General features: G+C 50.0%; 9 protein-coding genes across 9 annotated transcripts; 6 read left to right on the top strand and 3 right to left on the bottom strand.

Annotated features, from left to right (window-relative positions):
- Positions 1 to 576: 576 nt before the first annotated feature.
- Positions 577 to 1,795, top strand: Pmar_PMAR006415 (Aldehyde dehydrogenase, putative; the record flags this gene model as incomplete). Its single annotated transcript, XM_002786953.1, has 5 exons — positions 577 to 1,114; positions 1,174 to 1,296; positions 1,346 to 1,452; positions 1,495 to 1,621; positions 1,680 to 1,795. The coding sequence occupies 5 exons, from the start codon at positions 577 to 579 to the stop codon at positions 1,793 to 1,795; spliced, it is 1,011 nt and encodes a 336-aa protein (XP_002786999.1).
- A 74-nt stretch (positions 1,796 to 1,869) lies between these two features.
- Positions 1,870 to 2,557, top strand: Pmar_PMAR006416 (aldehyde dehydrogenase, putative; the record flags this gene model as incomplete). Its single annotated transcript, XM_002786954.1, has 5 exons — positions 1,870 to 1,943; positions 2,038 to 2,137; positions 2,184 to 2,295; positions 2,352 to 2,437; positions 2,486 to 2,557. The coding sequence occupies 5 exons, from the start codon at positions 1,870 to 1,872 to the stop codon at positions 2,555 to 2,557; spliced, it is 444 nt and encodes a 147-aa protein (XP_002787000.1).
- Positions 2,558 to 3,228: 671 nt separating this feature from the next.
- Positions 3,229 to 5,306, top strand: Pmar_PMAR006417 (exonuclease, putative). Its single transcript, XM_002786955.1, has one exon. It carries the CDS (start codon positions 3,242 to 3,244, stop codon positions 5,180 to 5,182), a length of 1,941 nt encoding a protein of 646 aa, XP_002787001.1. The 5' UTR covers positions 3,229 to 3,241; the 3' UTR covers positions 5,183 to 5,306.
- Positions 5,307 to 6,419: 1,113 nt separating this feature from the next.
- On the bottom strand, positions 6,420 to 7,334 carry Pmar_PMAR006418 (hypothetical protein; the record flags this gene model as incomplete). The annotated part of the gene is made up of 1 exon (XM_002786956.1): positions 6,420 to 7,334. One exon carries the CDS (start codon positions 7,332 to 7,334, stop codon positions 6,420 to 6,422), a length of 915 nt encoding a protein of 304 aa, XP_002787002.1.
- A 1,515-nt stretch (positions 7,335 to 8,849) lies between these two features.
- On the top strand, positions 8,850 to 10,684 carry Pmar_PMAR006419 (Fumarate hydratase class I, anaerobic, putative; the record flags this gene model as incomplete). The annotated part of the gene is made up of 3 exons (XM_002786957.1): positions 8,850 to 8,915; positions 8,986 to 9,060; positions 9,155 to 10,684. 3 exons carry the CDS (start codon positions 8,850 to 8,852, stop codon positions 10,682 to 10,684), a joined length of 1,671 nt encoding a protein of 556 aa, XP_002787003.1.
- A 1,214-nt stretch (positions 10,685 to 11,898) lies between these two features.
- On the top strand, positions 11,899 to 13,737 carry Pmar_PMAR006420 (Fumarate hydratase class I, anaerobic, putative; the record flags this gene model as incomplete). The annotated part of the gene is made up of 4 exons (XM_002786958.1): positions 11,899 to 11,985; positions 12,038 to 12,112; positions 12,207 to 13,160; positions 13,216 to 13,737. Exons 1-4 carry the CDS (start codon positions 11,920 to 11,922, stop codon positions 13,735 to 13,737), a joined length of 1,617 nt encoding a protein of 538 aa, XP_002787004.1. The 5' UTR covers positions 11,899 to 11,919.
- Positions 13,738 to 21,616: 7,879 nt separating this feature from the next.
- Positions 21,617 to 23,648, top strand: Pmar_PMAR006421 (Fumarate hydratase class I, aerobic, putative). Its single transcript, XM_002786959.1, has 3 exons — positions 21,617 to 21,704; positions 21,808 to 21,882; positions 21,974 to 23,648. Exons 1-3 carry the CDS (start codon positions 21,639 to 21,641, stop codon positions 23,501 to 23,503), a joined length of 1,671 nt encoding a protein of 556 aa, XP_002787005.1. The 5' UTR covers positions 21,617 to 21,638; the 3' UTR covers positions 23,504 to 23,648.
- A 789-nt stretch (positions 23,649 to 24,437) lies between these two features.
- Positions 24,438 to 25,642, bottom strand: Pmar_PMAR006422 (COBW domain-containing protein, putative; the record flags this gene model as incomplete). The annotated part of the gene is made up of 3 exons (XM_002786960.1): positions 24,438 to 25,232; positions 25,344 to 25,509; positions 25,578 to 25,642. 3 exons carry the CDS (start codon positions 25,640 to 25,642, stop codon positions 24,438 to 24,440), a joined length of 1,026 nt encoding a protein of 341 aa, XP_002787006.1.
- A 241-nt stretch (positions 25,643 to 25,883) lies between these two features.
- Pmar_PMAR006423 (hypothetical protein) lies at positions 25,884 to 26,598 on the bottom strand (the record flags this gene model as incomplete). The annotated part of the gene is made up of 4 exons (XM_002786961.1): positions 25,884 to 26,027; positions 26,197 to 26,284; positions 26,331 to 26,407; positions 26,458 to 26,598. 4 exons carry the CDS (start codon positions 26,596 to 26,598, stop codon positions 25,884 to 25,886), a joined length of 450 nt encoding a protein of 149 aa, XP_002787007.1.
- Positions 26,599 to 26,648: the final 50 nt, after the last annotated feature.

Here is a 26,648-nt window from a genome sequence, read left to right on the forward strand (position 1 = left end):
TCTGGCATGCATGACTGATGTTCCGGTAGTTGTACCTCAATGAACGTTTCTGATGTGTACACGAGTCGGTCTTCAGTTTTGTCAGTGGGGCATTGGAGGTAAAGATCGTCAATCACTCCCGTAGCGTAAAATCGGAGTTCACGCGTTTCCCAGACGTGATGTGATCAGATCACATCACGTCTGGGAAAAGTTTTTCCCACGGATTCCGTGGGAAAAAGTCACGCTGCGCAGCTACGCTTTAGATGAGATGTATAGTCTCTGATCTTTCTGACCTCTATACCTTCATACGTTACTGGAGCCAAAATGGACCTCAACGGCACGATGTAATCATTAGTTGAAACTTAAAGTTCAAGGGCCAGCCTCGTATGCATGCTGCACAGTAACATAGTCCCGAGCTACTGTTCACGCTATTACGGCAGTGAAGCCACGCGCCCATGTCTCTCCCATCTATAGGTTTGTTCATCGCATTCCTACGGGATTCTCGAGGTGATAGATTTTTGACAGCTTACCGCTCCACATTCGAATGTTCATGCCGAGATTAGCTCGTTACCCACCATCCGCAGTTGATCAAATCATATGGTGACTGCCAACAGCTTCTCAAGTGAGACTCTCCCAATCCAGACTAAGCTCTTCATTAACAACGAGTATGTCTCGGCTAAGTCTGGCAAGACTCTCACATCTATCAATCCCGTGGATGGCACGCCCATCGAGAAATTCGAGGTTGCCGGTCCAGAAGATATAGACATCGCGGCGAAGGCGGCGAGGGAGGCGTTCGAGACGTGGAAAGCCTCTGATGGGTCCTTTCGCAGGGACTGCCTCTACAAGCTTGCCGAGCTCATTCAGCTGCACGAAGACCGTCTCGCTGAGCTCGAGAGTCTAGACAATGGGAAGCCTATTGTGATAGCGAAGGCAATTGACATCAAGCTTTGTCAGAAAATATACAAATATTATGCTGGCTGGGCCGACAAAGTATTGGGGAGTGTCGTACCAGTTGACGGTTCCAATATGTGTCTTACCGTTAAAGAACCCATTGGCGTGGTTGGGCAGATCATTCCTTGGAACTTCCCTCTGGTCATGCAATCAATGAAGTTGGCTCCAGCCCTCGCTGCTGGATGTAGGTGTTCAGCGTGTTTATCGCTGCCAATGTTGTTGAATAGTTCTGATGTGTCGTAGGTACAGTTGTGATGAAGTTATCTGAGAAGACACCCCTCACTGGGCTTCTTTTCGGCCAGCTTATCAACAAGGCTGGATTCCCTCCTGGAGTAGTCAATATCGTCAATGGTGGTCCTGATGTTGGTAAGCACTATAGTTGCTTCTGTGTACCAATCCCAATTCGTGATGGTAGGTGAGATCCTGGCACGCCACATGGATGTTGACAAGGTTGCATTCACCGGTAGCAGTGTTACAGGCCCTAAGATCATCAAGGCCAGTGCCGAGTCAAATCTCAAGAAGGTACACATTCTACTACCGTCACGACACCTGAGCTCTCTTCAGGTTACTCTCGAACTGGGGGGAAAGTCCCCTATGATCGTGTGCGATGACGCCGACTTAGATCAGGCCCTAGCGGCAGCTGATATAGGATTGTTCATCAATCATGGCCAGTGTTGCTGCGTCGCTAGCCGTAAGCAGTCCTATTTTCAAATTTTGATGTCAAGCCTGTGTTGGGCTGTGGTATTCAGGTATCTACGTTCAGCGTGGTGTATATGATGAATTCGTGAAGAAGGCCGTGCAACGCGCTAAGAACAAGAGAGTCGGGGACCCGCGTGACCGAAATTGCGACCAAGGACCGCAGTAACTACCGATACCGAACTCGACGATGTTGTTTCTTCTCGCCGTTCCTAGGTTGACAAGATTCAGTTCGAGCGAGTTATGTCCTACATCAAGTCAGGCGTCGAGGAGGGCGCTGAACTTCTCTGTGGAGGGAAGCGTTTGGGAGATAAGGGGTAGGTCTTGGGGGACGACGAAAATTCATTCGAGATAGTTGGGGGAGGGAATCGCCCCATCAGTGTGCCTGTGGTAATGGAATATACCTATCAGGTGCTTCATCGAGCCAACAGTGTTCGGCAACGTGAAAGATCATATGAGGATATCTAGAGAGGAGATTTTCGGGCCAGTTATGCAGATCGCCCCATTCGACGTAAGCTGAGCGAGACCGCCCTGTTCAAATTGCCGCCTTTATTCAGACCATGGAAGAGGTCGTCAGGAGAGCTAATGATACTCCATTTGGTCTGGCTGCGGGTATATGCACTCGCAACATCGGTAAGGCTACCAGAATTGCCAAGGAGCTCAAGGCCGGTGAGTGTCGAACTTGGTGTCTGTTCTGAGTGAGATGTTGGTGGTAATGATGTCAGGTACAGTATGGGTCAATTGTTACCTTAACCTCGATGCAGCAGCAGCCTTCGGTCGTTATAAACTGTCAGGATGGGGACGTGAAAATGTGGGATATCAAGCCCTCGAAAGCTCCTCGCACAGATTTCTCTTTCAGGGAGCGGAGGGTCTTGAGAATTATCTCGAGACTGAGTCAATCATGTGGCCCGTTGACGAAACCATTATTTGATTTCAGAATTTTCTCGTTAACGACGATTTTCCTACCAGTTATGTCTTCCGACACTCGTCTTTTCTCACATCTAAAACGGTTCCAGAATTGCCTATACTCGTTTGGTTCACCCGAGTAAAGCTGAGGACCTCAGCCTGAGGTTCTCAGGAATGGGAAACAGACTCTAGACCTCGTTGTTCACGATACTTGTTGATCGTAAATCAACTCATACGAATTCTCCTGTCGAACTGAACTACTTGATCGCTTCGTCGATCCAGTCTATCCTCTCACACATTCGCAATCACTCGAGCATACGCTACCAGACCGCAAGGCCGAATGCAACTGTAACGTTATACACGTGATGAGACTTAGGACGCCACAGCGCTGCCACAATACGTGAATGCTCGTTGAAATATCTATATGTGGCGTGACGCCACTGGCGTCGGATGAATAACGGCAACTGTCAGGAACACTCAGCGCCGCTATTTTTCATGAGAGAAACAGCTATACGTGACACGCATTTTTGGGCGTGCGCTTTTCTCATTTCCCGATAGCAGTTGTTGGTGACCAACACGGCGATGGTTTTCCTCAGGTACTTCTAATGCACTTCTATCATGGTCTTTGCTAGTCTCCAATGTTGAGTTTCCGCCTCGATGAGTTCAGTGACTTCGACGTTCTCCCCGTTACTCCGTAGGTGCACATATAATGTCTGTCAAACGTCCGTCTTCAGACATCAGTGGCAACAACAACAACATAAGAGCTCCGACTTTTCCCGAGGGCTCTAACACGACAGCCTCCGATTGGATTACCCCCAGGCAGGCTCAGAAGCTCCGTCGTGTGGCTAGTCTAACGCCTCATGTTAAACTCCAGCATCAGAATCAGAAGGCTATCAGCGTCCACGATGTGCAGAATTTCCTGCTCTGGGCTACTGGCTCTGAGGCGGGGGTTATGCCTCGTTGGTGTGTATTGGAGAATATGCACACTGTGAAGAATATTACGGTGGTTATGACGCCGTATTTCGACATTTCTTCCTTACTAGAGGCCGCTGGGAAGACCGCGGGAGGTAGCAGTGATTATCCGTTTTTGGGGTATGCGCTTCGAAAGTGCATGCGAGCCGGGTCGTGGCGGCCTCCCAGTGGGAAGCCTCCGCCTAGTTTAGAGAAGGTTTGTCCGGTGCTCAAGCATTTCTTGCAGCTGATGGTTGCCAAGAGCAAGATACCGCAAAAGCTGCGCCCCAAGACTGCCCACTCTAACGAGAAACCAGTGTTGATCCCTATTGCGGATTTCCTGATGACTACTACCAACATGATCGCCAACGAGTTCCCAGTACACAGTGTAAGCGGAGTCCCTCCTGAAGGATACGTAGAGTGTCGAACGTCATTGGGCGAGCACAAGAGACCGCCCATACCTGCCAGTGCAGGCGAGGGTGTTCCTGCCTTTGTGTTCAACGACAAGGACTACAAGAATCTACTGGCCATCGACTGTGAGATGGTTGATACGGCTGATGGTCTGGAGCTAGCTCGCTTAAGTGCCGTTGACTCGGGGGCGAAGACTCTACTGGACATGTACGTGAAGCCAGCTAAGCCTGTACTGGACTACAAGACGGAGTTCTCGGGGATAACGCGGGAGTCTCTGGTTGGTGTCACGGCTACTCTTAAGGACGCTCAGAAGGCCTTGATGGATTTGATGGACTCGGAGACCATATTGGTTGGTCATGGTCTCGAGAACGATCTCAAAACTCTTAAGATGGTCCATAGGCGTATTATCGACACCTCTGACTTGTATCCTCATCCTGCTGGCCCCCCTAGAAAATCAGCACTCAGCTATCTGGTCCGGAAGGTTCTCAAGTCTAAGATGTCTCGGGAGTCAACTGGTATGCATGATTCTACTGAAGATGCTTTACAGGCTATGAGGCTTTCTATTCTCAAATTCGCCAAGGGGCCGTACTGGCACCCTGACGATGAGGATAAGTATGGTCTCTCTCTTGCCTCACTTGTCGGTGGTATACGTATTCACGGAGAAGATGTTGATCGTGCTACAATGGTGCAGCGGTATGGCGAACGCGCGATGACTGGCGTGCTCATGCCTGATGAGGAATCTGAGTCGTCAGAGCCCAGAGTTCAACTTCATGTCTTGCGAGGCTTTCAACGGTGGTGTGAGCTACAGCAATCTGGGCCTGGTTTGACCAAGTCCAGTAGAGCCTCTAGCAAACAGCATAAGCGGATGGTCATGATGAAGATTGATCTCACTATCCGAAAGCTTCTACGCAGCATGTCCAAAGGCGATTTACTCGTGGTTTTCTCTGGTTGTGGTGATATGGCCCAGTACGCCACCGCCTTTGACAACTACCGGAAGTCGGGCCAGCATGAGGCCAAACGCCTTCTTGAACTTTCACGGGAAAAAGTTGCTCGAAGTTTCACCATGTTCACTAGTGTGGCTGATGTCCCAGCAGAGCTATTGGCCGACTCCCCAGTGAACGTCCCGCCGCCTACGTCATCATCTTCATCGGCTCCTTCTGCGACGTCTCGTGTTGTCGAGAGTGACTCCGAAGAGAGCTCACGAGAGACCTTCCTCTTCCAAGCCACTAGCGAGACTTCGACTGAAGAAGCCCAGCCGAGTCCGGCCGATGTGGCTGTTCGCTCGTGAGAATGACTGTCTCCCAAGACTGCAACTTAGTCGCCTACTAGCCATAATACCATTGTACACTTTCATCGTCTGCCTAGATTCGATCTCTGTCTGTGTATCAATTTCGCGCATTTGCTCCCAAAAGAAAAGTAAAAGAAAGTAAAAAATAGTGGATTCGTCATTGAATCCGATGATAACAGACGTCTTGTTGCGTTGTCCGGTTTGAAGCAGGTGAGGGAGGGAGGGAGTCGGCCTTACTTAACACAGATCTCAGTCATTTGGCAGCGGACTGGTAAACTTGATTGGGGCTCCAAGATCATCTCTGCTAACGCTGCAGGAAGTTAGACCATCAATAAACGGAAACACTCCAGAAATGCAATCTGGCAGCACTTCTCCCTATACACGGTTTTCTCCAAATCGTCATAACTTATGTAGCAGAGTATGAAAAGTCTGTTTACGGTGGAAACAATCAACGACGTCGTGTGACATAGGTCGTGTATTAAACTGATTCTTCCGGATAAATCATGCCAGTAAGCCATCCTCGGATTGGCATAGCTCTCACGAGTGACAAGGGGCAGCTATGCCGGGGGAACGATTTATGCTATTTTTTCGAAATTGGAGTGACTTCCAACGTGCCGGCAAATTTGATCAGCTTATGATCGCGTTCCAATGTTCTGCGTGCGCTAAGATTGTTCTAAGACATTTCTTGAGTTGGCATAGGTGCCCCAGAGGATAAATTGATCGTACTAATAAGAGCAGAATAGATCTGCCGAAGCCCGGATAGACTTTCGTATGATCGATACTCGCTCAAATATAGCATTCAGAAACCAATTTGGCGGATGGGGCCGCTATGCCGCGGGAATTCTCGTATTATCTGACGCCTCGAATCTGCGAATGATCGTCAGAGAGCAACCGAAGAAACCTCCGACTGAACCGTGCATATCAAGAATTTGCAATACCCTTCTCTTTCCATTCAGACCCGTTGAGGAGCTCGGTGAACAACAAAGCGAGGTCACTGGGGAAGAGTGAACACAGTTCATGTTTACGTGCTCATTCTATTATGCTGCCTCACCATGCAATAATACTGTGCTTATAACTTGCAGTTAACTTGTTTATAACATTTTTATAACACTGCAATAGGCTAGCGCAAATACACTTACAATGCATATCTGTCTATACATGCCTATGGGATACCAGCTGGGTACTTATATATAGCAATTACCGCAATGAGAATATCACACACTTTTCGGGATTGAATTCAAAAAGAAAGAAGTACAAGTAAAAGACAGATTGACAATAGTCTAATGGCGTCAGTCGACGCTGATGAGTTCGGATTCTCGGCACCCAGTGGAGGTATGGTGGTCGACGAATTCGATGGTGGTATCGGATTGGTAGCGTTAGAGTCCTTCTCGAGCACGAATAGCGATAGCAAAGGTAGCGACAGTGTGTTGGCGACCTTATTGTACTGAATCGTCAACAGACCAACTGGTAACGCGGGAGCCACAGCACGCAGCTCATCGTAGACATTCTTGAGGCAGATTGCTTCGGCGAAGTCCACGATAATCGTCGAGTCGTTAGAGTCAAAAGTATACGGCATGTCAGCACACTGAGAATCAATTTGTGGAATGAGCGGGGAGTCCGTGTTGATCCTGATGACAGTATCGATAGTGCTGGTGATGTTGTCGATATTCACCGACACATGCACTTCGTCCGAGTTGGGTAGAACATAGAGACCACGAGGCACTCTGTTAGCTGCTGAACCATTAGGAGCCGGTGTGGGCAGTACCAAGTCGCTCGTGGTGAACGGATCGGGAAGCACTGCGCCTGGCGTTCCTGTGCAGATCTGAAGTTCGTCGCCGCATATACCCATGCTACAACCGACACAGTCCGCCGAGAACTGCTGCAGGCAAGCTTGTTGACAAGCCGTGGCAGCGCAAGAGTAGAGCTCAAAATAGCAAGTGGCACAGGATTTACTGATATTGGTGCTTGCCGAAACACATTCCAGCGCACCATCATTGAAGCCACCAGTCGTAGTTACACAGGTGTTGAGATTGTTGAAGAGGGCGGGTCCTCGCCCGACATTGGCAACGTCTGCCGTAGAGCATGAGTCGGCATCCTCACCGACTGTACAAGGGATGATGACCAATAGAGGGATCAGTCGGATGACTTGCATGGTTGTTGGAGGTAAAATAACCGAAGAACTATGCGTAGCTGGGAGGTGCAAACCCACCGGGACCTCAATGTCTGACACGGTCCCTTTTGGTTGTCAAGCAGCCCGCGTTGACGATGGAACGTGTCTGATAATCATATGATCTGTGGCCTTAATCGAAGGTCTTGTACCGCAAGAAACCGTAAGATACTCGCTGTCGGGCGAATTTTCATCTTGGGGTGTTTGTAAGTAGCCCGTGGTTGACCTACTGCTCACATGTACATGATCACTTTCCATTTCGCCGTGGATAGAAAGAGCGCTTGAGATCGCGCAAGTATCCTTGTGGTGTTCCATTCGCTGAGTGAAGCAAGCATTACCATGAGCTTGATTATGGATCGAAGTCCTCTGCGTTATACGAAACCGTTGCGCCGCGCGCTATCGGTTACCGAACTGATAACTTCCGGGGGTCTATAACTTGAGAACTGTTCCCTAAGTCGTCCCTTAAGAGTAGGAATTTCGAACGCTCCTTTGGGAAAAGCTTCCACATAACTTCTCACTTGAAAGCAGTGTTATGAATTTCTAATTTTAAGGTACGCCTTGAGGGAATTATCGTAAGATTCTTACTAAGGATTCCTTCGGCTGCTCACTTAGAAGAATCCTAACAGTCCTTCACCTCTTGAGTTATAAGAAGGTGCTCCTTCCTTGAGGGTCTCACGCTCCTTCCTCGAGGAAGGCGTCCTGACCCAGAGGGCCAGATGCTGTTTTCATTGGACACCTTACATTAGGCAGTCTTCAGATTTAGGACCCTAAGATCTAGATGTTAAACGCTGTAGTAAAGCATGACTGAGTCACTCTGTGGGCACTACTGTGGCCGCGGTGTTGAGTTGACTCCAATCTAGAGCTTAACCAAGACGCAAAAAACGTTTTGTATATGCGTGCAACCGTGTGAGGGCATAGCCAATGGCTCAAGAGCGCAACTAGCATGTATAGTACGAGGATAACCATTCTCAGCTACTGAATGAATATGCGCTGAAAAGATGAGTGGGAATGGTAGGGTCACAGTGATGCACACAGAGTGCACAGCTGAAGAGACATAGAGCTCAACTAATGCTTGACTACAGCATATAATAGCTGCCGGGAATCGTGCAAAATGAGGAGCGTCACGCACCGGAAGTGTCGTCATTTGTAGTCGGCGACGCCAACTTGTGGTGACGCCAACAGCGTTGTGTCACGCCGGAGAGCAAACTAGGATGCTTTCTACGGCACAGTGACAAACGAAATAGATGAAAGGAGGGTAGCCTATGTTCTATGACGGTCATAGTATGACCTATCTGAGGGGGCGGGGTATGCGAAGTTCGTGATGATGCGACGACAATCTCATTACTTACGTACGTATGTGTCTCCATAGTTGTAAGTCCGATACAGCCCCAATCCATCATTGTATAGGGCAACATACTGTACTATAAATTCGAGGGTATACATCACCTTGGATACACTGTCTGGGCTACCCTACATTGCAGTTCCCCATATCTATTAACCATGAGGTTTAAACCGGTGTTCTTCGACAAGTACACTCCAGTCTTCCAACCACACGCCAACGGCAAGGTATAGTCATCGCGAACTATTCATTATATGGAATATCTTTGTCGATGGTTCATGTTCTAATATCCCTTAGGAGCCCGAATATGAGTTTCTTTTCAAGGAAGGTGTATCTGTGATCAAGGGCCCCGATGGACTCGACTTCCTGAAGGTGGGGAGAACCTAGGCAACGGATACGAATAGATTAATCAGCTCAATTATGATAGAAATTAATCCTAGCCAGAGATGAGGATGTTCACTTTCAGGTCGAACCCGAAGCTATTGCCAGACTGACACAGACCTGTATCAAGGATATTGAGCATTATTTCAGAAGCGCCCATCTCGCCCAGATCCAGAAGATCCTCAAGGACCCCGAGGCTTCTGCCAACGATCGCTTCGTTGCTCTCGAGTTGCTGAAGAATGCCTGCATCTCTGCTGGTCTCGTCCTCCCTTCCTGCCAGGATACTGGTACCGCCTGCGTATACGGTTACCGGGGCGATCGTGTTTTCACCGGTGGTGTTGATGAGGAGGCCATCACCAAGGGGGTCTATGATGCTTACACCCAAGACAACCTCCGTTACTCCCAGGTCGCCCCCTTAAGCATGTTCGAGGAGAAGAACACTGGTAATAACCTGCCCGCTCAGATCGAGGTCTACGCTGGTTGTCCCGGCGATGAGCTCGCTTATAACTTTCATGTCATTGCTAAGGGTGGTGGATCCGCCAACAAGTTCCAACTCTTCCAGAAGACCAAGGCCTTCCTCAAGGAGAAGGAGTTTGAGAGTTTCCTCATGAATGAGATTGCTCACTTCGGTACCTCTGCTTGCCCTCCTTATCATATCGCTGTTGTCATTGGCGGTCAGTCTGCCGACCAGACCGTGAAAACTGTGAAGTTGGCATCCACTAAGTACTACGATGGTCTTCCTACCAGCGGCGATTCCACCGGCCGTGCCTTCCGTGACCTCTACTGGGAGGAGAGGCTTCTCAAGAACTGTCAGGAGCTTGGTATCGGTGCTCAGGTCGGCGGGAAGTACTTCGCTCACGACGTTCGTGTCGTCCGCCTTCCACGTCACGGTGGATCTTGTCCTATTGGTATCGGTGTCAGCTGCTCGGCTGATCGTCAGTGCCTCGCTAAGATCACTTCTGAGGGTGTCTTCATTGAGAAGCTTGAGAAGAACCCCGCGAAGTACATGCCTGATTACGTTGGTGATGAGGAGGAGGCTGTGGAGATCGATTTAAACTTGCCGCAGGAGGAGGTTCTCGAAACCTTAAGCAAGTATCCTGTCAAGACTCGGCTGGCTCTCACTGGCACCATCATCGTTGCTCGCGATATGGCCCACGCTAGAATGATGGAGATGCTGGAGAGCGGTAAAGGTCTTCCAGACTACATCAAGAAGTATCCAGTGTACTACGCCGGCCCCGCCAAGAAGCCCGATGGAAAGCCTTCCGGTTCCTTCGGACCCACTACTTCCAACCGTATGGACCCCTATGTTGAGCCTTTCCAAGCCAACGGTGGCTCCATGATCATGATCGGTAAGGGTAACCGTAGCGATATGGTGACTGATGCTTGCAAGAAGAACGGTGGTTTCTATCTCGGCTCCATCGGTGGTGTCGCTGCCATCCTCGCCGATAAGAGCATCAAGAAGGTCGAGTGCCTCGATATGGAGGACCTCGGTATGGAGGCCGTGTGGAGAATCGATGTCGTCGACTTCCCTGCTTTCGTCATTGTTGACGACAAGGGTAACGACTTCTTCAGGATGAGCAACGCTAGCGAACAGAAAATGATTATCTCCCGATGAGTTCATCAGTTCTTCAGGAGAACCCCCCTTCTATCTTGTCCTAGGTTTCACCGTTATTCATATTAGTATCTTAGTAAGAGGTTTCCTTAATGGGATATTGGTCGTGATCCAATGGTCAATAACACGGTGAGTTTCGGCTCGTATGGTGTTGAGAAGCCTGGGAAAGTACCAACTCTAAATTATTGCGCAACGTCATTCCCGGGCTTAGGTTCATAGCAACACGTCATAGTGACAATTCATATGATTTCGATGGATATTATCGGATATCGCTTCCTCTCGAATCAACTTGTTTCGACTGCGCCTCATAGGTGACTCGAATTGCGAAAATCAGTTCTGGAACCAGTTAGCTCGATTTCGCTTGGGGCAGATATGCCATACCTTAGCGCCGCCTATGTTGCAACCATCATGGCAATCCGAGATGCTCACAGAACTTCTCGCCTCCAAAGGGCGGCAACGGTCACACCGCATTGGAATTATAGAATGGCATATACGCCTCAAGCCAGATCGCCCTCACGATTCGTGAGTCACCATTGCTGAAGTTAAATTTATTCCAATCGCGCAGTCGAAATTGATTTCTCCATCGCGTGCTCCCGCGAAACTGATCGTAGTAAGGCATATCTTGGCGCTATGGCATGGGCGCCCCAACCGGTAGAGTTGGTTTGACTGGAAGCCAGAAAGACCCTTGAAAGTGTAGATAGAATAGACCATACTTTGTGCTCTCCACCCGTAAGAGTCCACCCGGTGAATCCCGCCCGCGACCGCGCCATGAGCGGTACGTATTAGAAGGATGAAGTCCCATTGCCATGGGGAGCCGTGAATGGGCCTAGAGATTCAATCTCTACTCATGGCCATTCTGTTTGAACAAATAAGGATTTCTGTTCAGGCGTGCGGCACGCGTGCACACTCATGAGTCTCATGCGGTAACTTGGCGAGCTAAACTTGCCGTTGCCTGCCTCTCCACCTTTCATTCGTAGTGGTCGACGGCGGGACTCTAACCCGTCTTACTGGGGTATGGGAGGCACGTGAGAACTCGATAGGTGAGATTCATGTATCCCGTATTGTACAATCTGTCTAGGAAAACCTGCAAACGGGAATGATCAAACAGTCGTCCGACTACGAAGGTAGATTGTACCGCACGTCCTTTATTAGCAATGGACTACCGTGTAATTGACGAGGTTAGGTCGTCCCAGATGTATTGCCTGAATGTTCTCCACAGTTGCCGTGTGTTGATAACCATGAGCTCTCAACCGTTATTCTTCGATAAGTACACCCCACTCTTTCAGCCACACGCCAACGGCAAGGTATGGCTCTCGTGGACTCTTGGTCGATGTCTCATGCCCTAATATCGCTCAGGAGCCCGAATACGAGCTCCTCTTCAAGGAAGGTGTATCCGTGGTCAAGGGGCCCGATGAACTTGACTTCCTGAAGGTGGGAAGGAGGCTTAGGCGACCGATCGTGATACTAATCAGTTGAATTGCCTTATAACTTGATCTCCCCATGGATGGAGGTTGTTTACGCTTAGGTTGAACCCGAAGCTATTGCCAAGCTCACACAGACCTGTATCAGAGACATCGAGCATTACTTCCGGAGTGCTCATCTCGCGCAGATCCAGAAAATTCTCAAGGACCCTGAAGCTTCTGCCAATGATCGCTTCGTTGCCCTCGAGCTTTTGAAGAATGCATGCGTCTCTGCTGGTCTTGTTCTCCCTTCCTGCCAGGACACCGGTACCGCATGTGTCTACGGCTATAGAGGCGAACGTGTTCTCACTGGTGGTCTTGACGGGCAGGCTATCACCAAGGGCATTTATAACGCTTATAATCAAGACAACCTCCGTTACTCCCAGGTCGCCCCCTTGAGCATGTTCGAGGAGAAAAACACTGGCAATAACCTGCCAGGTCAGATCGAACTTTACGCCGGTCACCCTGGCGATGAGCTCGCTTATAAATTCCATGTTATTGCCAAGGGTGGTGGATCCGCCAACAAGTTCGAGCTCTTCCAGAAGACCAAGGCCTTCCTCAAAGAGAAGGAGTTTGAGAGTTTCCTCATGAAGGAGATCGCTCACTTCGGCACCTCTGCTTGCCCTCCTTATCATATTGCTATTGTCATTGGCGGTCAGTCTGCTGACCAAACTCTGAAGGTTGCTAAGTTGGTATCCACTAAGTACTACGATGGTCTTCCTACCAGCGGTGATTCCACCGGTCGTGCCTTTCGTGATCTCTACTGGGAGGAGAGGCTCCTCAAAAACTGTCAGAAGCTTGGTATCGGTGCTCAGTTCGGCGGTAAGTACTTCGCACACGACGTTCGTGTCGTCCGTCTCCCTCGTCACGGTGCTTCCTGCCCAGTCGGCATGGGCGTCAGCTGCTCGGCTGATCGTCAGTGCCTCGCTAAGATCACCCCTGAAGGTGTCTTCATTGAGAAACTCGAGAAGAATCCCGCCAAGTACATGCCTGATTTCGTTGGTGATGAAGGTGAGGCCGTGAAGATCGATTTGAACTTGCCCCAGAAAGAGGCTCTTGCTACCTTGAGCCAAGTACCCTGTCAAGACTCGGCTGGCCCTCACTGGTACCATCATCGTTGCTCGTGATATCGCTCATGCCAAAATGATGGAGATGCTCGAGAGCGGTAAAGGTCTCCCCGACTACATCAAGAAGTATCCCGTGTACTACGCGGGCCCCGCCAAGAAGCCCGATGGAAAGCCTTCCGGTTCCTTCGGACCCACTACTTCCAACCGTATGGACCCCTATGTTGAGCCTTTCCAATCCAACGGTGGTTCCATGATCATGATCGGTAAGGGTAACCGTAGCGATATGGTGACTGATGCTTGCAAGAAGAACGGTGGTTTCTATCTCGGCTCCATCGGTGGTGTCGCTGCCATCCTCGCCGATAAGAGCATCAAGAAGGTCGAGTGCCTCGATATGGAGGAGCTCGGTATGGAAGCCGTGTGGAAAATCGATGTCGTGGACTTCCCTGCCTTCACCATTGTCGACGATAAGGGTAACGACTTCTTCAAGATGGGAAACGCAAGCGAGCAGAAGATGAATTTCTCGCACTAAACCTTTGGCCCATTCTTTCTGGATCCTGGCTCTCGATTCTCCCGCCGTCGCTGTACTTTGCTTCAACGGATTGTTATCAACCTCATATCGAGTGGTTGTCCATATTCTATAGCATTCATAGGTCCCGATTTACAATGTTGATGGCATACTTCGTTGACAATGGTTCATCATCTAGCTATCATGTTTGAGAGTTTTCTTTTCATTAGTATTTTCGTTACTAGTCGGACGTCAAGAGGGACGATACCATCGACGCACACGTATACCGAATGCATTGCGAGACGAGGGATTTGCTGCTGTCGATTGGCACTGCGATCCTCCATCATTAGAAACCTCCGCATCAATCGTGCTCATTAGAAAACTCGAGAGTGGATTGATGGGCGGAACAGCAAATATCGCAGAATGTACGCTCTATGCACACACGTCTAAGACGTGTACACTTCCGACATCACAGTGAGAACAACGCCGTTCCCTTCTGCACTAAGGAGCTTGGAGACTGTGATTGTCGCAAGTGCCACCAGCGTGAAGGACAGCGTGAATAACACGATAATACTTCAAACCGCAGGGGTAACGGTGCTAGCTCTTAGTAGATTATCGACTTGGTACTCGGGCTGGATCGAGCTACATCGTGGTCTACTTCCTTCTCAGTAGAAGCGATTTTTCCAGTGGGGCAGCTATGCCACCAGCCAGCCGTCCCGAGGATAGATCGAGCCTTGCTACAATCGATTCCGCAGACGCACGAGGTTTCCGATACCAATGGCTATCTTAGGCTACTCGAGGCTGGGTATATGAGTGTAACAGAGATTAGGATCTGCGGGAACGGTTCTAGTCGGTAGAAAGGTCAACTACAGGTTTCTCTCTCTCGGAGAGAAAGCAGTATTGATGGCTTGTTCATACGCAAGTGAACATCTAAGGCGTAGAATTGAATGTACTCCGACGACCTGTCCTCTATGTCGAGCTTGATAGATCTCACCGTATTGTCGTCCTCTCCCGATAACGATGGAGGGGTTAAAGACTAAGAACAGAGAACCCAAGTCTCAACCAGTAGCGAGACGGAAAGTGTTTAGGAATGGTCATAAATAACTTCTAGGCCGTAGGGATGAATTCGGTGGTTGGGATCGGAGGCAAACAGCGTCGGTCGCCGCATCCAAGGCACGGTGGCCAGGTATCTCTCGGAACGATCTCGTACTGGAGGTATATCTAACAGAACTATGAGGAACTCCTGAGAGGAGCGACGAACTATCACCGGTAGGCTTTCGATACGTAGCTTTCCTTGAGGAAAGCAGGAGAACTAGACACTGAATGCAATCGCTTGAAGGCTTGGCTGTCCGGGTCAAAGCCGTAGAGTGCTCTAAAAACCAGAGGAGATCATCGACAGGGCCGCATCGTCAGAAGAATTGTCAGGTTTGATCTCGAAAAGAGGGGGAACGAGTAAGGGAGGTCAAGCCTGCCGACCGGGAATACCAACGGAACCTCACCTATAAACCTGGCGACCGCTGATTTCGCCTTTAAATAATATGACAAGTTTCTTGAACTCGTCGGTGACCGCGCCCAATACTGCTTCCCTGTTCTTCTTGTTCACAGTACCACCAAGCAAAGCCTTGAGATGAAACAACAATGGAGAGTTAGTGAATAGGCCGGTCTCTCACCCAAGTGATGGCATTAATAACTATCTTTCTGTTATCCCCCAAATTTGTGGTTCGCAAATTCGTACCAGTTTCGCGAATCGAAGAAGTGCGTCTCTCAAACGACGCCGAGGAGGACGAACGTCTAAGGTTCGTGGATAGAATGACATCGTTATGGGATTACTTGGAGCCTCGAGATAGCCAGGTTGATTGCCCTTCCGATGACGTCAGCGTTCTCGAGTTCCGCATTGGGGATAATCGTGAAGGGGACGGGACGGTCTGAGAGTTAGATTGAAGTCCGGCTGACGATAGTTCCCAGTCCATTCGAGATTGAGCATTCATCAACCCTCGAGAAGAGTCCTTGCTATACTCACCGCTGAGCTTGGCCTGATACGCATCGGAGAGCCCCGCTGCTCAGCTTCTTGTCGTTTCCGCGCCAGGAGGTTCTCCCGGATTCGCTTCGATGTAGGACTGTCGAAGTTGTTGATCTCTGGGTCCAGCTCGACGAGCACTCCTCCTCTTGTTCGATATCCCACATAATCATCAGCCACTTCCTCCCGACCCGAAGTGTCTTCTTCCGTGACGACCCCCAGTAAGTTCGTAACAGCATCCGGATCACACGGCGCAGCTATAGAACTATCGCTCCCATTCATTCCCTCTGACGCTCTTTGCAATTCCTCGAGAACCAGTCCACGGAGTCTTCGACTCTCTTCCATTCGCAACTTCAGCTCCGTCCTCTCCCGCCACATTTCGGCAGCAATGAAATCTCGTATATCGGAAGCCTGGCGACGTTTCCTGATGACTTCTGTACAGAGTTCGTAGGGACTGTAAGGAGGGAGGTCATTATCGACAGTAACCCCCGCCAACATGCGATGAGCTTACTTGATCTCACTTGAGGCTCGATCAGCTGATGCTTCTCGCGTTGAAATCTCCGGTAGCTCTACTCCGCGGAGAGCAGGGGAGTTGCCCCGCGGGTCAAAGGAATCTGAGGAGATCTGACCACTGCCGGGACTAATGGAGTTCACCCCTTATATGCCAGCCAGTGACTGACTGAGCTATGGTGCCATATCTATCGTCTACTGCTTCCTTCCCGCCTTCTCGTGGTACTCCCGGCCGTTGCTGCCTAGGGAGGTCTCTAGCATCCCCGTTTTGATATGCTTCATCCATCACAGATTCGCCAAGATCTCTCGACCCTTCCGAATATCCATTGTTATGACCAGCGGTACCCCATCGATCAACAGACGTCTCAACAGGCCCAGATCCATCCTTGCTATCATCCCAAGTAGGGGCCCGATCCCCTTCCCCCTGAGCGTCCCGTGCTGTGCGACCCGAGCTTGAGACACCATCACTATACTGTTCCTCCTCTTCATCCGCCCCGGGTTCGTGATAACTGTATTTCGAGAGATGCTCGCTTTCCGTCCCGTTTCTGTTGCTGATATATTCCGCATCAACAGTCTCATACAGCTCGACAGAGACTTCACTCTCTCGCTCTTCCTCTCCCTCGGATCGTGGGTACCGTAACAGCTGCCCGTACTCATCGTGCTCGACCGGGGAGTACGCGCGCCGATAGCTGAGCCGATCATATAACTCATCAGCATCAGTAACCTGGCTATTGAGATATCTCCCGAAAGACGTGGTCCCTTCGACCCCACTCGTTCTACCGACACCGTGGTTGTGTCGAACGTATCCACTATCAGATCTTTCCTCCGTGTAAGCATCGTAAGTGCCTCGGACACCGCGAAACTGCAAGTTCGATCTCTGGTCAAAGATAGAGGAATCTCCCTCACGAAGTAGTAGGGTGCCATGACTGCTCCTATGATAGCTCTCTGCTCGGGCCTTGGTGAAATCCTGCCCCCCTGATGGCCACTCGGGCTCTGTAGGTCGCTGCTCGTCGTAACCGCCCCGATTGAGCTGGTACTTCACCTCATACTCAGACTCCTCTTCCTCACCGCTACCGTTCCAGGCGGTCACGTCGCTATCGGAGCCCCCGGCGGAAGAGACACCATTTTCATGGCTATGTAGACCGTCCTCCTTCCCATAGCTCTCACTGTCATCCTCTTCTTCTCCCGTTATGACTTCATCGTAGTACATAGGTCGGGATGCAGATCTCTCTCGTTCTTTGGCATAGTAGTAAGTGCTCGAGCCCTCACTTTCATCGCCACAGTCGTCGTACTCCTTCGCCGCTCCGTCATAGGATTGTGAGTCATTCCCGTGCGGATTCGAATAACCACAACGGAGGCATTGGTCATTCCTAAGAAAGCTTATGGGTGTTTCTCGCACCTGCTCTGTCGGCCGCTGCTCGAGTGGTCGGCAACTACGATGCTCAATAGTAATGGTTTCGATTGAGTTCTCAGTGCTAGGGTGCCGTTCAAAACTATACCAACTTTCCCCCAACCTCCTCCGCTGAAATGCCCCCTCAGCTTCCTCTGATGACAGCTCCTCAGATTGACGAGAGTCGTCCTGACCATCGGCCTCTCCGATGGGCTGAATACTGCGTCCATTGCGATAAGACAGCGGATCACCGGATCCTGGATCGATACGGGTGGCCTCCGAGAGGGGGGTAGCACGGGTATCTTCTGCTTCCACTGGCAGACTTGATGACCGCGGAGGCGACCTTCTATCGATGGACCACTGGCCACTAGCAAATTCATCAGCACTAGGTACTACAACGAACATTCATGATTAACAAGGAATTCAGTGATAGAGATTACCGGAGGGAAGTATACTGGTTGATACGTGCGGCTCCGCCCGGGCCCATCCGTCACTCAACCTGATACGGATGATATTGAGTTAAACTGGTTTATCACGTCTTTGTGCGGGAGTAAGACCAGCTCTTATATGGCCCCTTACCTGCTCCCTCGCCACGAATCGCTTCTTCTTGCTGAAGACTGATGCGATACAGAGGCTCCTAAAACACCCAAGAGAGCCTTTATTCGATGGAGGATAGAGATGCCTACTTGATCTGTTATCAGAGTAACGATTGCTTGCGATCTCATCCAAAGCCCGCCTCTGCTCTCTTATCTGTCTCAACCGCTCCGAAAGGGATTTCATACGATCAGCATTAGTGGACGCCATTCTCCATTCGAATTTCTACGACTCTAAAGCCTCGGCGGACACGGTATTGATATCAACTGAATGCTGAGAGCATCTTTCTCGATTATGTCAACGTATTGAAGAACACTTCGAGTCAGCCCCCTAAGAGCCATCCTAGGCAGATCTTTTCGTGTCACGGTTCAAGACTGAGGGCACCCACAACCTCCTAGACTATTACTAATTAACGGAACAAGATCATCAGAATAAATTGATCATGATTACATCCCAGTGACAATGAACAGCAAAGCATGGCATGTCATAAGACGATTGATTACTGTCTGACACCCACAGGGACCACGTCCCATGGTTTCGCCCCTCTGTGGACTGCCGAGCAAATGTCTCGAGCAGCCGAAGAATTGCACGGTATACTATTCGACCCTCGAGGTGTGAGCATTGGCTGAGGTACCTGATGGACTCGATGGTTATCAAATAGACTTCAGAGATATGCCGACTGGAAAACGACTTCCTCGTGAGATCGGGGGAGGACCTCGAGGAGCACAAGGAGCTAGTAAAGGTTGCTGCAGACCGATGGAAGACCTCGCACTCGAGATACCTGTGCTATAGCGTAGACCACGTCCTACCAAATGGAAAGAATCAGGGCGAGTCAGCATAGTCGCGACAGGACTCACCATCGAGCCGAGGGGTACCGGTTATGAGACACGGCGGTGAGTGGGCTGGAATGACGGGGCTATTGTTGAACAATGCCGAGTGCTCTGACATCACCCGACGCATCGTGCACCGTAGATTCATTGCGGATCGTTCAATGTTCCTAGCTGAACATTCATGTATAGCGGAAAGTTGCAGCTTACTGGATGTCCTCCTCCATGCCTCGCAGCCTCTTTCGGGCAGTGTCAGCTGCTGTGACCACGCTGGTGGCGGAGTTGAACTTTGTGAAAGGGGTAGCGCGCGGCTGGACAATTGGCGTGTGATTCACAATGTACGGATATCCTTGACCTGAAATGAACCGGGTGGTACGAACGGAGATCATCCAGAGTCTGCACGAGGAGAGGGCCTTAGGCCCCAGGGGTGAGAGAAGTAGCAGAGTCGCAGGAAGAGAGAGTTGGAGACGGAGCAACAGTACCCGTGTGTTCGACAGGAAATGATGATGCCTTCACAGTGTGACTAGAACCATCCCGCAACAAAAAGGTCTTGGATGATTCAGAGGTGTCCGCCCCAACGGACTGAGAGATAACACTGTCAGACAACTTCGCTACCACATCGGATAACCAAAGCAAATCCGCGAGCGTCTTACTTCAGTTACGCAACCGGAATCGGGAAGAGACTCGTCCGAGACGTTGCTTTCGAGAGAAGACTCCTGATCTGACTGCTCCTGAGTAGCCAGCAGCCGCGAAAGTAGTGCTCCACTATGCCCTCGTGTCTGAACGTACGATGGAAATGTCTAAGCTTCCCGCAACGATGAGCTGACCCACCACTGTCGGGCTGCTTTGCGAGATAGAACTGACCTCCTTCCCAGTATCAACAGTAAGACAATGATCGATGAGTCTGTTCAACGACGAATAATGAGACCAGTGAGACGAGTATTCGGTACTTAGTCTCGACTTCCAGTAATTCGGCTTTTATTTCATCGATCCACGTCTCCATTTTCGACACCAGCTCTGGAGTTTCCAACAGGCTCGTACTACCTTGTCTGTCCGTCGTGGTCCCTCTAGCCCGCCTCTCGACTGCTGAGGCTGATATGCGATGTTTACTGACGCCTGGAACTGAAGTGGATGCGAAGGTTTCCTATATATCTTTTACCTCGTGCCAGTGTCTCGGTCTCTAGCCTACCCTGAACAGGTACTTTAACAGGCACCATCCCTAGACCTACAGACTGAGTAACATTGAGGAGAGTGTAGTGGGCTCACTGTTCCTTCTATCCCGCGCTAGTCTAGCCCGATTCACGGCAGTCTCGAAACCCTTCTTCATGCGAGGGCTGAATTCGGAGAGGCCTTGCGACCCTAGTGATCCAGTCGAACTTCGCCTGTAATTAACGTAACACCACATGTCAGCGCGCCTTACGATACCTCTTTCCACTAGAGAAGAACTTCGGGTTCGGTGGAGCGAACATTGAATACAACAGCTAACCATCCTGCAATGGGCCATAGAGGTCATCAGCGTCAATCTCCCTCCCGACTATAAATCGAGTGCGGCATACGCGCGTGTATTCAATGAAACTCAGTTCAAGGTGGCATATCTGCCCCGGGCAGATTCTGCTTCGCTAACAGCGAATTTGACGACCACAATTCGTCGAAATTGAAGTTATTTGGGAAGTTAGTTACCCACGTATCTAGCGAGTCGAATCCATCGAGAGTTTAATGGTATGGCATATCTGCCCCTCGAGCGGATTCGGCTTCAGTAACAGCGAAGCTGATGACCATAATTCGTCAGCATCAAACTTCAAGGAAAAGTTAGTTACCCGCGTATCTAAGGAGTCGATTGCCTCGAGAGTTTCATGGTATGGCATATCTGCCCCTCGAGCAGATTTGGCTTCACTAACAGCAACGTTGGTGCCGATAGTTCGTCAGAATTCAACTTACTTGAGAAGTTTGTTACCCGCGTATCTGAGGACTCGATTGCATCAAGAGCTCCATGGTATGGCATATCCGCCCCCCCCCCCGCCCCCCCTCGAGCAGATTTGGCTTCACAAACAGCAAAATCAGTGCCCATAGTTCGTCAAAATTTCAAGTTACTTGGGAAGTTAGTTACCCATACATTTACCGAGGTAAATGGACTAAAGAGTTCCATGCGGTGGCATATCTGCCCCAGCGAAGAACTTGACTGTTATGAGCAATATATGCCTTTAAAAGGTGTAGCTGTAAAAAATACTCTCAAAGAATTATCAGCTCGCCCCTTCCAGCCAAACGAGTTCACGATAAACACGTCGAATATTAGGCGGAAGGGGTCGCTCGACCCAGAAAAAAAGAGTAGTTGATCGGTTTCTCATTACCCTACCGTAATCCATTATGCTCTCGGCACGGGACCCTCCACGCACGAGTCCACTGATATTGAGGAAGCGCGAGACTGCAAGATTTAGCGAAGCTATATGAGTTGCAGCTTGTTTTTCTGGGTGCAGTAGTGGCATGTGTGATCTGGGAAGGAATGGGATAGATGAACGAGTATCATTTCGCAATTGGAAGAAGGGCAGTCGGGTAGCTTGTCACAACAGTTATCTCGTTCCTATTCTCTATGAGTCCCGAGTCGAAGTTTTTCGACAAGTACGCCCCCCTCTTCCAGACACACGCCAACGGCGAGGTAGAGTTTCGTTTTTTCGAGCACATCTTTTGTGAAATATCGTATTTAGTGATGGAATGGTCTTCTCTGATATGTGGTTATGTGACTGTTGTTGCTATGTCAGGAGCCTGAGTATGAACTCCTTTCGAAGGAGGGTGTCTCCGTGGTTAAGGGACCTGATGGACTCGACTTCCTTAAGGTACGGAAATCTTCGACTGTTTCATTGAGCTGGATTAGCGGTATACCTTTGATACTTGGAGTTAGCTTATCTTTATCATTCCACTTTTCAGGTTGACCCTGAGGCTATTGCCAAGCTCACCCAGACCTGTATCAAGGATGTTGAGCATTACTTCAGAAGCGCCCACCTCGCGCAGGTCCAGAAGATCCTCAAGGACCCCGAGGCTTCTGCCAACGATCGGTTCGTTGCTCTCGAGTTGCTGAAGAATGCCTGCATCTCTGCTGGTCTCGTCCTCCCCTCCTGCCAGGATACTGGTACCGCCTGCGTATACGGTTACCGGGGTGAGCGTGTTCTAACCGGTGGTGTTGATGAGGAGGCCATCACCAAGGGTGTCTATAATGCTTACACCCAAGACAACCTCCGTTACTCCCAGGTCGCCCCCTTAAGCATGTTCGAGGAGAAGAACACTGGTTGCAACTTGCCCGCTCAGATCGAACTCTACGCCGGTCATCCTGGTGATGAGCTCGCCTATAAATTCCATGTCATTGCTAAGGGTGGTGGATCCGCCAACAAGTTCCAACTCTTCCAGAAGACCAAGGCCTTCCTTAAGGAGAAGGAGTTTGAGAGTTTCCTCATGAAGGAGATTGCTCACTTCGGTACCTCTGCTTGCCCTCCTTATCATATCGCTGTTGTCATTGGCGGTCAGTCTGCCGACCAGACCATGAAAACTGTGAAGTTGGCATCCACTAAGTACTACGATGGCCTTCCTACCAGCGGCGATTCCACCGGCCGTGCCTTCCGTGACCTCTACTGGGAGGAGAGGCTTCTCAAGAACTGTCAGGAGCTTGGTATCGGTGCTCAATTCGGCGGTAAGTATTTCGCCCACGATGTTCGTGTTGTCCGTCTCCCTCGTCACGGTGCTTCTTGCCCTGTTGGCCTCGGTGTCAGCTGCTCGGCTGATCGTCAGTGCCTCGCTAAGATCACCCCTGAAGGTGTCTTTATCGAGAAGCTCGAGAAGAACCCCGCCAAGTACATGCCTGATTTCGTTGGTGAAGGGGATGAGGCCGTGAAGATCGATTTGAACTTGCCCCAGAAGGAGGCTCTCGCTACCTTGAGCAAGTACCCTGTCAAGACTCGCGTGGCCCTCACTGGTACCATCATCGTTGCTCGTGATATCGCTCATGCCAAAATGATGGAGATGCTCGAGAGCGGTAAAGGTCTTCCCGACTACATCAAGAAGTATCCCGTGTACTACGCCGGCCCCGCCAAGAAGCCCGATGGAAAGCCTTCCGGTTCCTTCGGACCCACTACTTCCAACCGTATGGACCCCTATGTTGAGCCTTTCCAAGCCAACGGTGGCTCCATGATCATGATCGGTAAGGGTAACCGTAGCGATATGGTGACTGATGCTTGCAAGAAGAACGGTGGTTTCTATCTCGGCTCCATCGGTGGTGTCGCTGCCATCCTCGCTGATAAGAGCATCAAGAAGGTCGAGTGCCTCGATATGGAGGACCTCGGTATGGAGGCTGTGTGGAAGATCGATGTCGTCGACTTCCCTGCTTTCATCATTGTTGATGATAAGGGCAACGACTTCTTCAAGATGGGCAACGCTAGCGAACAGAAGATGGCTTTCTCCCACTAGGTCGTTTGCATGCAGTTAAGCGCGTCAGTTTGACTATTAGCGAATAGATGGTATTTCCCTGACAGATTTCGCGCGTGCTCTTCATTGCGAAGATCGATGTGATCTATTTAGCCGTCCATCATTCATAATTGTCGGTAAGGCACTTTCCTGTTCATAAGATTGATACTGAAAAGTATCGCGTTTCGATGGTTCATGTCGGGTTGTTCATCGAGTGGGAGGTGGATGTTCTTCGGAGTGCTTGGGTCGTATGCTGATCCTGAACCGAGTCGTGAGCCAGAGTATTTGCTGAGTGGAAAAATCTAGGGATGAGTATTCACCCCTAATGATTCACGGTTTGAATAAGGCATTCTTCACGAGATGAAGGCTGATTGAATTCAGGAATAAGGGTCGATGCTTGCTCATGAACAGGCTATTGGAATTAGTACTCTCGATCAGGGTGCACTTTGAATAGGAAGTTATGAAGTTCATACTATGTCTCCGTCAGGGAGAGCTCGCTTAGTGTTCATCTACTGCTAATGGAGTGGGAAGATAATGATCCCATTAGTATAAGTCTGATTAGCCCGAGCATGTAGAGGGCCTGAAGCGATTCAGACTGTATCCAACAGTTGAACTTCAAATTCATTGAATTTAACAGGTGTCTGGCAGAGCTTGAGAGGTCCGCCATGACTGGAGTGTCGCAAGCTTCCGGAAACTTCGAGACACTTCAATGGAGTTCATCGATGTGCGCCCAGCATGGAAACTTGATTCGGGCAGCAGGATAATATCTGCTAGCGGTTCAGAGGATTCTGGAACGCGTGGCTACTAGCTAGCTAGATTCTGGAACGCTAGCGCGTGACATCGACCAACAACGCGACAAAATTCTCAAAGGAATGGAAAGTAGAAACAACAGCGGACACCGAGTCTATCATCCAATCCCAGAATGAGGAACTCTCCTCTAAGGAGACCACTGCTCAGCATCCGTCCAATCTTTCCCGACATAAGCCTTCACCCAGGTGGGCTTCGACGTTTCCATGTCCTTGCGATCAACGAGGAGGGCATTAAGGGACTTGTCAATCTCGTCACCCATATGTTCCTGAATCCTCTGGCCAATCACAACCAACTTGTTAACTTTGCTGGCCATCTCGGACGGACAATCCGTTTCGACCAATTGAAAGGACTTCTCAACACCTTGCAGTAGATACCTCTTTCCATCGCCAGCAATCAGCATGCCCTTGACCCGAAACACCCTGTTGTTCTCGACAAAATCTTGCAGCCATGCACGGAACTTTTCAATATCTATCGCTACTCCTTTTGAGGCTGGATATGGTCCGCTCAGAGCACAGCTACAAACACCATCACGCCAGGGCTTATGCTGAGGCACATCATTGAGATCGCCGGGACTCGTATAAGTATCGCCTTGAGATCGCAGGACTTCTTCCATAGAGATGTCAGAGTGGACCGTGCGTACTAACCGGCACACTGGATTGATAGACCGGATCGTATCCTCTATCTGTGCGGCAGTCTGGTCGTCAACCAAATCACATTTGTTAATGATCACAAGGTCCGCGAACACCAGTTGTTGGACGAGCTCGGAGCTCCGAGGGTCTGTCACTCGCTTGTACTGCTCAATGAAGTTAGAAGCATCGACAAGCGTAACAACTTTACGGAGAACAATGCCCTCAGGAGGCTGTGCCACGAGGCCTTGAACAACTGGTCCAGGAGTAGCCAAACCGGTCGTTTCCAGGATGATCTGAACAAACAGCAGTGACCGAAGCGATCAAGTGGGGGAACGATCCCAATATTCACCATGACTTCATATACGTGAACTAACCACGACGAGAGGACCCAATGACCCCCTTACTCCGTTGACAGGATCATCACTAGGCGCTGCTAGAGCCTTCTTCCCTAGACCTTCTAGCTTCGCCATCAAGTCGTTCCGCAGATTACAGCAGAGGCAACCACCGCCGAGCTCGTATACGGTAGAACAGTCCCCACTGCTGCCACTCGCATAATTGTCGGGTAGTTCACTGAAAAGAGCAAAGCTCGTTCGGCTCAGTCCTCTCACATGTACCGGGGGAGACCCACTGTACGTTACCTCACACTGATGCCACCGATCTCATTATTCAACACGAAGAATCGACCCTTGCTTTCTCGGAGCATCCGAGACACTAACGTGGTCTTGCCTGAGCCGAGAAACCCCGTAAGGATCCACAACGGCGTCGTCGATTGGGCGCTTTTATCAGTCATAGATGGTTTAACAAATTCTGCCACAAAACTATACATCGAAGCGGTAACGCATGTGTACAAAAACCACTCAGCGAACCTCACACATTCCTCCCACTCGCAACACAAAGCCATGTGGGTATAACGCCAGGATTGCATTCACAATCACAGATCATGCTCAGCTAACACGATCCCTCAATAGTGAGTTCATGAGCAACGTTCTCTGCTCCGATAACCACTTATTGAACGTTTTGGAAGTCTCTTGGAATTGCTTCATAATTTCTTTGTCCGCCTTGACTATTCGACTGTGCAAAATGTCCACCTGAAAAAGCTGTTAGTGAAGCGTGTAGAGGACAACGACGACCCAATGGGGGACAGTTCTTGTGTCGAATGATAGACACTCCGACACACATTTCGTGGCGACTTTTGCTTCGATAGCATTGTATATGAGTGTACAACGTCTGCTGAGCGAAACCTCTGAGAAAACCTACCCTATTTGGACCCTGTTCTTGTATCCGTTTTTCATCCTTCTCGCGAGCATCAAGGACACCCTTAATATCATCTCGTTCAGCCCTCATCCTACAAAAGAGGCAGACTCGAAGATTCAACTTCCACCCAGTCTAACCGTTTCATTGTTTCGCCAACTTCATCCACCATAGTATCGTTGGTCGTACTCAGTTCGGCCTTGTACGCTGCTGTCATCTGAACAAATACGGCTTTGATCCTCAACTGGAGAGGCGCCGCCAGCCTACGTTGCTTCCCACTCGAGCAATCTCTTTCTCGATGTCAGAGAGCTCCTCCGAGATCTCCTCTTGCTGCCGAGGATCTCTAGCCATACGAGCTACCTCCTCTATTTTCTCCTTAGCAAACTTAACAGCGTCGTCAACGTTCATGCTGTTATTGATGTTCGAGGATGCGGACCGAACTCGACTTTCGAACGTAC

This window comes from Perkinsus marinus, assembly GCF_000006405.1.
Source record: "Perkinsus marinus ATCC 50983 genomic scaffold scf_1104296930488, whole genome shotgun sequence".
In the NCBI taxonomy this organism is placed as follows: domain Eukaryota; phylum Perkinsozoa; order Perkinsida; family Perkinsidae; genus Perkinsus; species Perkinsus marinus.

Excerpts from the sequence above, each read along its gene's own strand:
- Pmar_PMAR006417 (XM_002786955.1), top strand. The coding sequence starts at position 3,242 with ATGTCTGTCAAACGTCCGTCTTCAGACATCAGTGGCAACAACAACAAC.
- Pmar_PMAR006421 (XM_002786959.1), top strand. The coding sequence starts at position 21,639 with ATGAGTCCCGAGTCGAAGTTTTTCGACAAGTACGCCCCCCTCTTCCAG. Across the intron at positions 21,705-21,807 it reads AGACACACGCCAACGGCGAG|GAGCCTGAGTATGAACTCCT; the intron begins GTAGAGTTTCGT and ends TTGCTATGTCAG. Across the intron at positions 21,883-21,973 it reads ATGGACTCGACTTCCTTAAG|GTTGACCCTGAGGCTATTGC; the intron begins GTACGGAAATCT and ends TCCACTTTTCAG.